At 36.1% G+C, this 15,165-nt stretch overlaps 1 protein-coding gene across 2 annotated transcripts in view; it reads left to right on the top strand.

The window, feature by feature from the left end:
• UVRAG (UV radiation resistance associated) overlaps positions 1–15,165 on the top strand; it is a 263,690-nt gene that overhangs the window by 184,505 nt on the left and 64,020 nt on the right. For both annotated transcript variants that reach the window (XM_023535521.1, XM_011368399.2), the window contains one exon: positions 9,194–9,272. In XM_023535521.1, the coding sequence (XP_023391289.1) occupies positions 9,194–9,272 (79 nt within the window). The remainder of the gene's footprint in view (positions 1–9,193; positions 9,273–15,165) is intronic.

The raw sequence follows: 15,165 nt of genomic DNA, 5'->3' as shown, positions 1-15,165 counted from the left end.
GAACTTGGAAGAAACTAAGTGTGTTAGTCCACTTTTTTGAGCTGAGTGTATAACTGAGAGTTCTACAAATTAGCTTCCATTTACATAAAATGTTTATTAGAATGTACATATGAAAACATCCTAATTTGAAGCTTACATATATATTGAAATTAAATAGTTAATGGCAACAATTGTTTAGAATTTAGACCAACAAAAGATTTTGCAGGGGGAGGAATATTTTATCACTGGCATTATTTAGATTTGTTGGCTCACAGTGATAATAAAAAACAGACCAATTTTTAATCCATTTTATTATCATTTTAAAAGTCTTTACAGGTAATGCACTCCTTTATACAACTCCTCATCATCCTGTCCTTTCTTGTTAGGCCACTGTCATTACTCTTCTACCCTAGTAGCTTCACACCTATAGGTTCTCGTCAATATTCTAAACATCCTTATTCCATCATTCTTACTTAGCTACTAGAAAAAAAACAAACGGTTGGAAAGATTGGTAGTATTGTAAATTCACAGTTGTCTATTTCAGTTGGACTAATACATGCTAGATATTTGGTTCTCTTGCCACAAGACTATCTCAAACCTCTCCTTTTTCCCCATCATGTTTTCCCTTTCATTCTTGATAAATCGCCTCATTTCTGACTTTACAGAGAAAATTGAGCCTATCAGACAGGAAGACTTCCACCAAAACATCTCGAAATCTTTTGTAATCATCTTCATTATCCTCAAAATGCCATTTACTCCTTTGACCCTGACCCAGCTCTCCAGTTCTTCGGCTGATCCTCCGAAAATACATCTGTATAATCAACAAACTCTCCTGTCTTCAGGCTTTTCTCAGATAGGTCAGCCTACCTCTTGCCCTATCTGAACCTGAATTTTTCTTGAGAGCCCCACTTCTCTTGAAGCCTTACCATTAGCAGCTTTTAATTTTCGTATATGCTAGTTATTCAGATTTAGGTGAGGTTGAGGTTTTCTTGCTCCTCACTGCTGAAAGATTCTTCTCTGCTCTGTTGGCAGAGCAAACATACAAAAACCCTATTCCTTTGAGATGTATGCTCTTCAACTATACCACCTTTCCCCTACCAATCTCAATTATTACCCCTTACTCATCATGTATTTTGGCAACAGAGAAATATAAGAAAGAATATAGGAAAGAGAAACAGTCTTTCTAATCAAAGGCTTGCTATTGTGGGTGACATTAGCACACAAGTGGATGATTCATCCAACACCCTGGCCTCTCATTTTCTTGATCTTTGTCATCAGTGACCTCTTGCATTTTATCATTTTTATTTACTTTCATGGTTATACTCTGAATCATGTCAACATTTCAGTTCACGTCCAAAATCTGATCAGGCATCTTGCTCCTGGATGACTACCTCTTCTCCTTCTGCTTGTTTGTTCAGCCACTTGTTCATTGCTCTTCTTGGTGACCTACAGACCTTGGTCCCTTTATCCAGCTTAGATTTTATGGCCCATTATTTTAGTGACACCCTTGTCTTGCCGACTATGACTTGTCATCCTTACAGCCCTATTGTCCATTTTTTCTGTACCTGCTGTACTCAAGCAGATGTCACACAATAGCATCATTTTACACTCATGATTAATTACCTTGTCTTTGCTCTCAGTAGTGCTCAACAGTTTTATTACATTTCTTTGTTTAAGTTGTTTTACCATTTGATCAACCCTCCATCCAGCTGGGCAAAACAAAACTTTGGGTTATCCATTATTTGTCCCTTTCTGTCACCCTTCACGTCTAACCCATAACCAAATCTTATGATTTTATCTCCTAAAAGTCTTCCAAGTTAGTCTCCTTTTTTTCCATTTCTAATACCATCATCTTAGTTCAAGCCACCATGATCTCTCACCTACATTACTGCAACAAGCTGGTCTCACCTTCTACAGACCATTCTCTACTGCAATCAGCATAATTTTTTCAAGATGTAAATCTGTCATTGTCAGGAAAGTTCAAAGAAAAAAGGTTAATTTAAAAAGGAAGGTACCAGATGCAAATCTGAGCATTGTTTAAAGTCCTTCCATTTTTTTCTCTTAGGAAAGAAACAACAGACTATGATCTGACATGGTCTAGAAGTCTCTGCATAATCTACCTTCCTATCAGCTTCATCTGTTGTCACAATTCCCCTCAGTTCAACTACTGTTCTTTCAATTCCTTGAAGTAACATGCTTCCTCCTGCCATGAGGCCTTTACATATGCTGCTTCCTCTAATTGGAACATTCCTTTCCTTCACTCCTACCCATCTCTGAGATCTCAGCTAACATGCTGCTTTTTCTCAGAAGTCTTCCCTGATTCTCTCAGTCTTTTATCTACCTCTTTTCTATAACAGTATTCCTCTCCTTTGGAGTACTTAATTTGTAAATTATATATTTATTAGTGTGATTATATGAGCAATGTCTGTCTACTCCACTGGACTCTAAGCTCCGTTGTCTGTGTTTGCTCATTCTTCTATCTCTACCACCTAGCACTACACCTGACACATAGTATGAGTTCAGTGAAAATTTGTTGAATGAATAAACTATCGATAGTGAGTATTTTTTCTCACCCTTCCCATTATAATGGGAGAGCTATCCCACCCACCATCAAAGGCAAATCATTCTCTTCTAATCTAACCTACCGGATGAAGAGCCTGTCCCCTCTCACCTTGGCAGGCCATTCTATTCTTTTCTTTTCTTTTCTTGTCTTGTCTTTTCTTTTCTCGTCTCGTCTCGTCTCGTCTCGTCTCGTCTTGTCTTGTCTTTCTTCTCCTCTCTTCTCTTCTCTTCTCTTCTCTTCTCTTCTCTTCTCTTCTCTTCTCTTTTCTTTTTTTTTAGGCGAGGCAACCCTTGGTTGACCTCACAGATTGCAAGGACCTTGTCAGTTTACAATCCCTTATTTTTTTGTTTTTTACACCTACAGCACCTGGTCTTATTCGGTGGTCTCCCATCCAAGTACTAATGAGGCCCGACCCTGCTTAGTTTCTGAGATCAGACGAGATCGGGCTTGTTCCGGGTAGCATAGCTATAGACCAGGCCATTCTTTCTGTTATGTTTCACCATGTCCCTCCAGTTACTGAGCTCTCCTCTCTCTATGCCAAACTTTTCATCATGTCCATTTCCTTACTTCCAGTCACTCCTGAACTCATACCAGTCTTCTTTCATCCCCCACTGCTTCATTTAAATTATATTTACTATATTGCTAAAGCCACCTACCAGTGAACTCATGTAATTACATCCAATAGACATGTTTTCATGTCTGTTTTGCTTGACCTATCAGCAACATTTGACTACTGATGATAGCTTCCTTCTTAAATTAACACTTTCTCTGAGCTTTTCTGGCGAGATACTTGGTTTTCCTCAGATATTTCTGAGCAGTCCTTTTCTGGCTATTTTTTTTCATTTCTCCAACCCTAGTTGATATTCTCAAAGCTCTGCAACAGCCCTCTTCTCTATGATTTCTTTAGGTCATCTCATTCATACTTGTGGCTTCAGTTTCCATCTAAATTTTTATAATTCCCTAGTTGATATTTTCACCCCAAATCTCTCTCTTACTTTTACATATAGTAAATTATGCACCTGCTGCTCCTCCAGTGTTTCCTGTCTCAGTTCAGAGACACCACCACCTGCCTAGTTACTCAGTCGAGAAACCAAAGGGTCATCTTTGACTCCTCCCTCTACCACTATCAGAACCAGTCTATCTCAAAGTCCTTTCAGTTCTACTCACAATTTATAGCTCAGATCTCTTCATATATGTTCCTTTTCACTACTGGAACCCTAATCGAAACCATCACCATTCTGGCCTGGCCCATTGAAACAACCTTCTAACTAGGTCTTGTTCCCCTTCATTTACTACATTATAGCAAGAATGGTTTTTAAGAAATATAAACCCCAATCATGGCACTCCCATACTTAAAAAAATCTTTAATGACCTAACCATATCTTTAAGGATGTAGTCTAGATAGATGTCTTATAGTGTACAGGAACCTGTGGAGTCTGGTCCCTGCCGACCTCTCCAGCCTAATCTGTTAACACTGAGCCCTCATACTGTGGTCCTCATCCCAGCCCCTAGCTGCTTATTCTAATGTCAGCTATACTTTATCAAAGTTAAGATGACAACACCATTCTGTCAGTTGCGTAGGCCAAAAACTTTGAAGTAATCCTTGACTACCTCTGCCTCTCATACCTCATATGAAATCGGTCAAATTATGTTGGTTCTCTCTTCAAAATTCAAATTATGTTGGTTCTCTCTTCAAAATTCAACCACTTCTCCACAGCTATCATCCTGGTTTAAACTGCCCTCTTTTCTTCCCTGGATTTTTGGAGTAGCCTCACCATGTTTCCTTTCTTGCTCCCCTGCAGTTTATTCTCACAGAGTAGCCAAGGCATCCACGTCCCTCCTCTTTTCAGAACCCTCAAGAGCCCTCCTCTCATTCAGAATAAATGCCAGAGTCCTTACCGTGACCCAGAAGACCCTGCATGATCTGGACCTGTTCTTGTTGACTTTATCTCCTTTTTCTTTTCCCTCACTCTGCTCCAGCCATTTCTCATCCTGTATGCCTATGGCTACCTTAGGTTTTCACTGCATTATCATCAATTTGCAGTGAGTTAGAGATAAGGCTTTGGTGATATACAACTTAGCAGAAAAATGTGAGAGTTTTTTTTTTCTTTAGATGTGACAAAGTGAGACATAGTCTCTTTTACTCTGCCAGCTGGAAGGAAAGAGAGATGGGCATTTCCAGGAAGTAAACAAAGGCAGAAAGAGATGAATCTTAAATGTTTATAAGTCTGTGAGGAAACCACTTGAGCATAATAAAGTAGCAGACACATCAGGCAGACAGGTCAGATCAGTTAGGCCTTGAAATCTAAGCAAAGAAGTTAAAATTTAAGACAATGACTAATTAGGAAGCAGGGTAAAAGTCTTAAATAATAATACTGGCTTCTAGTGAGTAGAGGACAGGAATTCTGCTAAACCTCCTACAGTGCACACAACAACAAAGAATTTTCCAGAGTGGCAGTGGGAATGGAGAGATAAGACTGTTTCACAGGAAAAATAACTTGTTGACTTGGTGAATCACTGCATATGTAAAAGACAAAGAAGGTGGACAAAAATGGAATGTCACTATAAGCCTTAATAACTGATAAAAGTTGTGGTGGAAAACTAGTCTGGACTGGAGAAATATGTTAAGTTTGAAGTAAAGTCATGGCATCACAACATATTGACTAAGTATTGTCACATTTTCTACAAATATAGTGGTCAGAAGTGAACTTAATACACGTAATACAATTTTTGAATTAACTTATAGCCATATCCTCATTCCTAGTTGAGCCCTCAAAGGACCAGACTTGGATATGGGGCTTTAAAGGTGAAGGCAAGAAACTGTCCCCAGTTTGTAGTTCTTTTTAAAAATATGTGTTGGGGAAGAGAAGGTAGCACTTATAATAAATGTACCTTTTTAAAGTAAGAATGATTCAAGATCAGTTTCTTTTACAATTTTTTTCCACATTGAGACATATTTTTCATATACACACACACATCACTAATTAGAATATATATGCATATATATATACACACATACCAAAAATTTTAATTTAAAACATTTTCTACTTTGATACCATACATAGGAATGTTTTTCTCACATTCCATTTACTCACACTTCAGTAGGCCTATTTTGCAGTCTAAGCTGATGCCTCTCATGATGACCTTTTGGCATTATAGTCTTGTAATATTTTCTTAGTTTTTGAAGGAAGGACAAAGTTATATTCCATTTACTTAGTTTTGCATATCTAGAATTATAGAATCTTAGAGGTGGAGGAGATATTTTGCCTCATCTAGTCCAGTGGGTCATCTAAAACAAATTGCCACAGATTTGGTGGCTTAAAATAGCAGCAGTTTATCCTCTCATAGTTCTGGTGAAGTCTGAAGTCTGAAATCAAGGTGTCAGCAGAGCCACACGCCCTCCAAAGGCAACAGGAGAGAATCTTGCCTTGCCTTTTGCAGCTTCTCGTGGCTCCAGGCATTCCTTGGCTTGTGACTGTGTAACTGATCTGTGCCTCCATCTTTATATGACTTTCTCCTCTTCTCTGTATCCCTCCTCAGTGTGTCCCTTATAAGGATACTTATTGGATATATACCCTGATGATTAAGAATGAGCTCATCTCAAGATCCTTAACTTAATTGCAGACCCTTTTTCCAAATAAGGTCACGTTCACAGGTTCCAAGAATTAAGATATGGACATATGTTTTGCGGGCCACCATTCAGTCCATTAAGCCCCCTGGATACATGTTCATCATTCGTTGCCCAGCTTCTGATTGGCTGCCTCTACTCAAGATCTTTTGGATTTTGACTAACTGGCGAAATCCATTTTCCTGTAACATTTACCATTAACTTTGTTTCTATCTGCTTGAAGCCATGAAAACAAAACCAGCTCTTTTTCTCTCTGAAAGTACTTCATATGTTATCCTTAAGACTTCTGTCCTCTGGGCTAAATACCTCTGATTCCCTCAATTATTTCTCTCAAAACTGTAGCTCCTGTTTTTCTAATCATCCTGGTTGTTCTTTTTTAAAGGACTCCGAGGCAATAGAAAGAATACGGAATTTATAATTGAAGACCTAATATTGAGGTCATACCTCTTCCACTTAAGTAGGTGACCAAGGAAAGTCAGGGTTTTTTTTTAAATAATAAAAACACTGGACCACTCTACTTCACTGCTGGTTATAGTCAAATGAGATTATTTCAAAACCTATAAGAAATATAACCTACAAGAAAGTTTCCAATTATTCATCTGTATACTTATAAAAACGTTAACTCCCAGACTGAACATAGATGTCTCAGTATAGTCAGACCCAGCATGAAGTAGTTGACACTAGCACGTTTGCTGGTTATCTGCTCTGTTTCTTTTAAAACAAGCTGGGATCACATTAGCTTTTTGGTAGTCTTGTCATAATCTTTATTCATACTGAAATTACTATGTACTAAAGAACTCTATTACAAAGCATAATCTATTTATTGCTTTGTAATTCATTGATTTATACCATGTAGAGTCAGTGAATTTTTAAAATAATTTGGAAATATAATTTAATTTAATTTGAAAAAGATTTTAATATTGTTCATTTTAATTGCCTTTCTATAAGAGTGTAATAATGGGAAATGTAGAGTTCTTCCTCCAGTTATTTAATGTAATACTCTGCTTTAATGCATTCTATTTGTGGTACTAAGGATATTTTTCTGGTTGTACTTGAATGACCACATTCTTATCTAAACCTTCTACAGTTTGCTAATTTAATTCTCTATCTATATTGAATTAAGATGCCTTTGATTTCTCTCATGTCCTGAGGATAACAAGTTTTACCCTTTAAAATAGATTTCATTTTTATAGATTGCTTAATAGATCTACAAATCCATGCACTTTTGCAAAGTAAGATGAATGTGTAATAGTTATAAACTATTATACTGTTCAACTTGAAGTGACCCTTAAGAATTTCAAAACAATTTAAGACGTGAACTCTGTCCTAATATTTGATCTCTCTTAAAATTGCCCTATTTGAACCTTTGGCTCTAATTACTCTTTAGATTTATTTTAATGTTCTATACATACTTTGTGGTTCTTTTTATAAAGAAGTCCTTAGAGAGGTAATAAAGTCAATGTTGTGTGATCCACTTTTCAGGAATTTAGAAGCTTGGTTTTCAATGCGTGCTTTTTTCAATTTAGTCTTCTAACATTTAAAACAGTTTCTGTATTTATAACTTGAAAGTGGAGAGAGATATTTACGGTATTGGAGAGTTGTGCACATAGTCTACATGTGATGGTTTATAGACTAACAACTATTCAGTAAAAAGTTTTAGGACTCATAGATCCCTTTCAAAGTGCCTACATGTTGTTTTGTCTTTCCAGTTAGGTAGTTTCTTTGCAAACTACCCCATACAAATATGAATGATTCATAGACATCCTATGAATGCCTGGTGTTGCACTTTGCTTATCCTGAATTTGCTTTGCTGTCATTTTTATGCATCTCAATTCAGGACCAAAACACATGTCCTAGCTTATTTTTTACTGTTTCAATTAAATACAAAGCTATTTCTCTTGATGGTGTGTGAAGCATTTGGTGTTCCTGTAGTAGACAATAAAAATAGTTTATGACCTTGCTCACGCCCCAGTGCCTTTAAATTTACAGCAGATTTACATTTGGACACCATGTAATCAGCATCTTTCGTGAGTTTAATATGAAGCTTTTAAATTCTGTCTTTTTCAATTTTCCCTAAAAAGCAACATCCTCCAAGCTTTATGGATGTATATTTTCTTTAGAAAATTAAAACTAAGAATATCTAGTAATTGTCATCTACCATTCATTTCAGTAAAATAATTTTATTCTCAAGAGTAATCGTGTATTGCAAAGATAAGGAAGGTGAAGTTTTCTTCTTGATCCTAAGTTGTGCTTGATCTGTTTGTAGAGAAATCTGTTTTAGAGGATAAAATGTATGTTTGGTCTTGAGAATTAGGAAAATATGATTAGAATATAGGTATACTGTAACCTTTTCTTCATTTTTAAGAATATGAAAAGAAAAATAGTAAATATGAAAAGAAAAATAATAAGGGAAAATTATCTTCTAAAATAATTTATTATCTTTATAAAGATCGTGGATCTCAGGCCTTATGCTTCAGTGAGTCAGGTTAAAATGGAAAGTCATGTGAGAGCTGTGTGGCATGAGTTCATTGCCTTGGACCCATGTAACATCCACATAGCCATTGCTGCAAATGAATTTTTGATGAATTTTCACTCATATTGGTGCTATTGATTTGACTGGCCACCTTAAAAGAAACGGAAATCTTATATATCATTTTCATGTCTGATTTTTTTTCTTAATATTCTCCAATGTAGTAGAAGTTGAGATGTTGGGTCCAAGGTTATGACATGTAAATTTGAAGCATAGTGGCTTCAACTCTTTGAGGTTCGTGGATCACTTTTTTATGTATAAGTCCTCTGTTGCATGAGCTAATTCATTTTTTTAAACAAAGCAGTCATTGTTCTGATTTAACTAATGTAATGAGGATATTAAAGCAATAGGTTGCAATGACTGTAACTGAATGTTTTAGTCCAAGTCCTCAGATGTTTCTGCTGTAGCCAAGAAAGTTCCACATTTGTCAACAACTTGGAGGTTGTTTTATTCAAGTTTTGGAAAACTTCTGATCCTACTTTACCTTTTTTAGGTTTCCATTATATCCAAAAGGAGGGGAGAAGTTGCAATTTGACTATGGTGTCTATCTTCTCAACAAAAATATAGCACAGGTAAGTAACTCATTCTTCGCTTCTCTCTTACTTCCCACATACACGCTGCTTCCTTGGATTGCTAACCTTCTTTCTTTATAAGTAAGTACTAGAGTTGGCCGTTTTATTTAACCAGTTACAGTGTCAATGAAAAGTTTCATGTTTCGTTTTTTTGGGTTTTTTTGTTTTTTGTTTTCTTTTTGGCCACAGTCTTATTCTGTGCCATTATAAATACTACAGAGAAACAATAAGTACAAATTGGAATCCTTCTGCTAAACTCAGAGGTCCTTTGCTGTGTTGTTACTTGCTAGTAGACTGTACTCAAATGTGGACTTTATAACCTCTTGCCTCTGCAACTTGACTAGTAATAGCTTTCTTCTCACACAGCTTTCTTCTCTTAGACCATTTCTAGAGACTTATTTTGCATTGGAAGTTGTTTATGGGGTAAAAGTTTAGTGGCTTTGGCAAGTCCTTAATGGTCTCCTCACCTTATTATCCAGAGCCAAAAGGAAAGACCAAGCATATGGTCCTTCCACACCATCTGGATTTTCGTGGCTTTCTCAACATCACACCAGTTGGTATCTCATTTAAATAATGTCTGTAGAAAAACTAACAGATGCTTGCTTGGGTTTGTGTTTTTCTAAAGGAAATATGCAGCATTTCTTCAGCATACTCTGCTCTACTTAAAAAGGTAGACATTCTATAAATTCTCTAGTTGTAAAGGAAGTTCAACTTCAGTGCCTTGTTTTTATTTGGGCATCCTTCCAATTGGAATAACTTATGGATGAGTATCCAGGTTTCGCTGTTATTTGAAGTCATTATTAACTGTATCCCCAGACCTTTCCATTTTATAGAAGCAATAGATTCATGATTCGTGATTCTTTTGTTTACATGATCCCAAGTTGCCTTTTATCTATATAAATCTAAAGACTCACTGAACAATTTCCTTATTCATTCCTGATAGATCTAGAATTAAACCTCTATATAGTGTCATCTTTGACTTTCTTTCTGTCATCCAACCTCAGTTTAATGTTTTATTTTTTAATTTGATTTTTCTTAAGATTCTTATCCTTTCTGCTGTTGGATCAAATTTCTAGTTTGCAGTCCTCAATCATATGCTTTATAAACTTTACACTCATTGCCCTCTCGGTTGTACTGCTTTTATTGTTATTGTCACTCCAGCTCATGTTCTTTATTCCAGGCAAGCAGCCTTGCTCACAGATTCTGGCCCATGACTCATCTTTCCATGTGCCATTCTTCCCACAACTGACACTTTCCCTTCCCCCATTTTTGGCAGAAAAGTATCTCAATCTAAGAAACCAAACTTTTAATTTCAAGGCTACCTAGCTCACACTACTGATCACAGTTGTCATACCATGGAAAAGGCAGTGTTTAGACAGAACTGGTCAAGAAGTGACCACACTAAGAGTGCATTAAGGGAGAAGAGATGCATCTAAGTAAATTAGAGAGCACCTCCGTGTAAAGTCAGCCAAGGTGGAAAAGAACGCATGGATATTGGAGTCCAGAGTCTGGGAGTCAGTATATCGGTAAGGTTGGCCTCATTTCATAGACAAAGTTCTGATCTGAGCTTAGAGGTTCTTCTCCCCGCCCTGTTTTCTCTTTCTTGCTCTAAGAACCTATACCCTAGGTCAGAAGTTTGTTGGAATATTTCATGTGAAATCTACTCCTGATTAAGACTAAGGCTGAAATGCTTGGATTTCCTCATAAATCCCAGATTCAAACACACACACATGCACACGTGTACATAGACACACATGCCCGCTCGCACGCGCTCTCTCTCCCTGTCTCTCTCCTTTACTTCCTCCCCCTCTCTGTCCCTCCTCCTCTCCCTCTCGCCCTCTCTCCCTCCCTCCCTTCTTTCTTCTTAGGGTCCAGTAGGAATTCCAAAGGATGGTATAAAGAAGTGCTAAGAATAGCCCAGCTTGCTTTGAAAATAGGACAAAGGTGGAGGCTGAGCATGTGCAGTGGAAAATTTTGGAAAGTCAGCCGTCCACATCAGACTCTTAGCTCTAGTATTTGTTTGGTCCTCTCTTTGGAACATTTCCCAAGTAGCCTCTGACTTTATTCTTAACTGAACCAAGTTTGCAAATGTGCTAAACTAGTTTTATTCATGTATTTAAAAAATGTGCTAAACTAGTTTTATTCATGTATTTAAATAATTTTGTATCCTCTGCAGCTTTATACTATTTTTGATAATGAGGGAGCACACTAGTGTTTGTGTTTAAGATCAATAGGTTAACCACTCTAAATCCAGAAGGAGCAAGTATCTTGCTCTCTAGTGGTTTTTGTTTTTGTTTTTTGTTTGTTTGTTTTTTTTCGTTTTTTGTTCTTTGTTCGTAACTGTTGTGGCAGTTTTAAAAGGAGAGGAGAGTAAACTTCTTATAAACAGACTTTCCTAGGTTTCAGAGTTCATTCAGGAAGCGCCTTAGCATTTAGAAAGCAACTTTTAGCAGATTTGTGACTTTTAACCTTTCTTTGCTTCATCTCTACTCCGTCTCTTACTGTTTCTTAGGAATGTTTCATTTTGTCTTTGGCCTTACTACCATCACTTGATTACATTTCTATTTATAACAAATCACAGAACTATAAATTATCATGGCTTCTAATCAAGTAGTATATCAATAAGATATTTCTAACTTTTGAAAGTTTATTTTTCTCTACATTAATACCAATACATGTTGTCAAAGGGGAGTTTGTCTTCTTAGCCAGTCTCATTTATACCCCATCTCTAGAGATGTGAACAAATCATACTTTTAAAATGACCCCACCTCAGTAATTTATAAGCCACGTTAGTGGAGGTGGATGAAAGCATTGGCATGTGTTAAAGTGCCAGAGAAAAAGTAGTGAAGTCATTTAATACTGCATCCATAACTTGGTTGAGGATTTGAATAGTCAATAGGACCTTTCATCACAACCAGAAGTAGTAGTAAAATCACTTTTTTGGTAGAGGAAATGACAGAATTTAGTAATATTTGTTACTTCAGTATTTGGGATCAGTCCAGCCCAAGTTTTGAAAGCACAAGCTTAGAAAGACAGGCCTTCAAGTAGAAGTCCTCAAGTGTTGTTTGAAGAGCTGAGAGGATTAGTAAGGCCTGCTTGCCCACTTCCTGTCATTGCCGTCTAAAGGTGTGTGTGTGTGTGTGTGTGTGTGTGTGTGTAGTGTGTGTGTGCACGCTTGGTATTGAAAGCGAATAAAGCAAAATGCCTTATTTTTAGCACCATTTATTAATATTTTTCAAGCCCTTTTGTCTGGAAAAGCATTTTTTGTTGGTCAGCACATAATATACTAGGAATGGGCCTGGCAATATTCAGGTACGGTGTAATTAATATCAATTAATAAAAAAAACAGGTTTTGCCATAATTGTCAGTAAGTTTATAAGTATATTAGAATTTACTATCATAGTAGTTTGCTTTTAGTTCCCAGAACATAAAAAATAGTAAATCAAAAATTATAATACTTTATCTTACATTTATGGAGAGGTTTTATAGTTTATAACATGCATTCATATATATTTATGTGAACCTCATCATCACTGTGCAAAGTGAAAAGAGCAGCTAATATTAAATGAATTTGAAGACAATATGACTTTTGACATTCATCAGCCAAGTGTAGCATCACATCATCTGACAGGCTTACTTCCATATATTTCATTGTGTTTTATATTTCCATCCTAAACATGCACAGAATCTAAGAAGATGGCATTCCTAAATGGAAAAGGAATTGAACATTAGTTGAGAGCAGAGACAATAACTGTTTTGCACATTATGATATTTCCATTTATAAACACAATGCCTGAAACACTGTAAATTCTCAAAAGATGTTTAATAAATGAATAAATTGTGATACAGCTCCATCACACAGCTAAGAAACTGAGATCCAGAAAATCTGTGACTTGCTTAAAATTGATGAATTAGTTGATGCAACAAGTATTTGTTGATTATCTACAGTGTGCTATATATACTGAGGTCTCAATTGATAGGGCAGTGAATAAGACAAGATCTTCCTCATAAATAAAGTAGAAACAAAATGACAAATATTATATGGTTCCACTTATATACATTTTCTAGAATAGGCAAAATCATAGAGACAGAAAGTAGATTAGGGGTTACCAGGGATTGGGAGAAGGGGGAAATGGGAGAGTCATTAATTAATGGTTACAGTTTCTATTGGGGATGATTTAAAATTTTTGGAAATAGATAGTGATGATAGTTGTACAACATGTGAGTGTAATTAATGCCACTGAATTATACACTTAAAATGGTTAAAGTGACAAATTTTATGTTATATATTTTTCTATAATTAAAAAATTTAATAAAGCAAAAATCATTAAATTATACAATTTAAATGAGTGAGTTGTTTGGTATGTGATTATATCTCAATAAAGCTGTTTAAAAAGGAAGAGAAAGTTCCTTGCCTCCTTAAGCTTATAATGTAATGGAAAGAGACAGACGAAATAATTTTAGGTAGTGGTAAGTGATATGATAGAAATTAATTAGGTGATAGAATAGTAAATAACTGGAGAGAGACCTACTTTAGATAAAGCTGTCAAATAAGCCTTACTGAAGAAGTGATATTGAGCTAAGACATGGAGATGACAAGGAACCAGCCCATTCAAAGAGCTAGGAAACAGTAAGTTCCCTAGGGTATAGAAACAGTGCAAAGGCCCTGAAGTAGGAAAGAGCTTTTTGTGTTTAAGTAACAGGCTAATGTGGTAGGAGCTTAGTAATTAAGGGGAGAGGTAGCCAGGGAACATATCATATAGGCCTTAGAGATTACAGTAAAGAGCTTGAATTTTATTCTAAATGCAAAGGGAAGTCAATAATTTAAGCAAGAAAGTGACTTGATTTGATTTATTTTTTCAAAGATCAATGTAGCTGCTCTGTAGATTATAGGGAACTAGAATAAAGCAAAGTCATCATTTAGAAGGCTATTTCAAAAGACCAGAGGAAAGTTGATGCTTGGACTAGGATAGTAGGGATAGAGACGGAGAGGAGTGAACAGATTTAAAATATATTATGTGTACTAAACATCACTAATCACCAGGGAAAGGCAAATAAAAACCACAATGAGGTATCACCTTATACCTGTTAGAATGTCTATTATAAAAAAAAAAAAAAAAAAAAGACAAGAAATAACAAATATTGGCAAGGATGTGGATGAAGTGGAACCCTTGTGCACTGTTGGTGGGAATGTATATTGATACAGCCACTAAGGAAACCAGTATCAAAATTCCTCAAAAAATTAAAAATTGAACTACTGTATGATCCATCAGTTCTACTTCTGGGCGCTTATTTGAAAGAAATGAAAATACTAACTTGAAAAGATATCGGCAACCCTATGTTTATTACAGCATTATCTACAATACCGAAGACGTAGAATAACCTAAGTGCCCATCAGCGGATGAATGGATAAAGAAAATGTGGTTTTACATTTTCATTGTGTATGTGGTATACGTACATACACACATACACACACCATATATATATACAGCGGAATTTTATTTAGCCATAAAAATGAATGAAATCTTGCCATTTGATGGACCTTGATGGCATTATGCTAAGTGAAATAAGTCAGACAGAGACAGACAAATACTGTACAATCTCACTTATATGTGGAATCTTAAAACTGAACTCAGATACAGAGAACATCTTTGGTGATTGCCAGAGGCAAAGGGTTAAGGGATGGCCAAAATGAGTGAAGGTGGTCAAAAGGTACAAACTTCCAGTTGTGTAATAAATAAGTCCTGAGGATGCAATATACAGCATGGTGATTAAAGTTAACAATACTGTACTGCATATTTAAAGTTGCTAAGAAGGTATACCTTAAAAGTTCTCACTACAAGAAAAAAAAAGTATAACTTTGTGTGGTGATGGATGTTACCTAGACTTATTA

Source organism: Pteropus vampyrus, unplaced genomic scaffold, assembly GCF_000151845.1.
Source record: "Pteropus vampyrus isolate Shadow unplaced genomic scaffold, Pvam_2.0 Scaffold141, whole genome shotgun sequence".
Lineage (NCBI taxonomy): Eukaryota > Metazoa > Chordata > Mammalia > Chiroptera > Pteropodidae > Pteropus > Pteropus vampyrus.
Note: the sequence above shows the minus strand (reverse complement) of the source record. Positions and strands in the feature narration are given on the sequence as shown.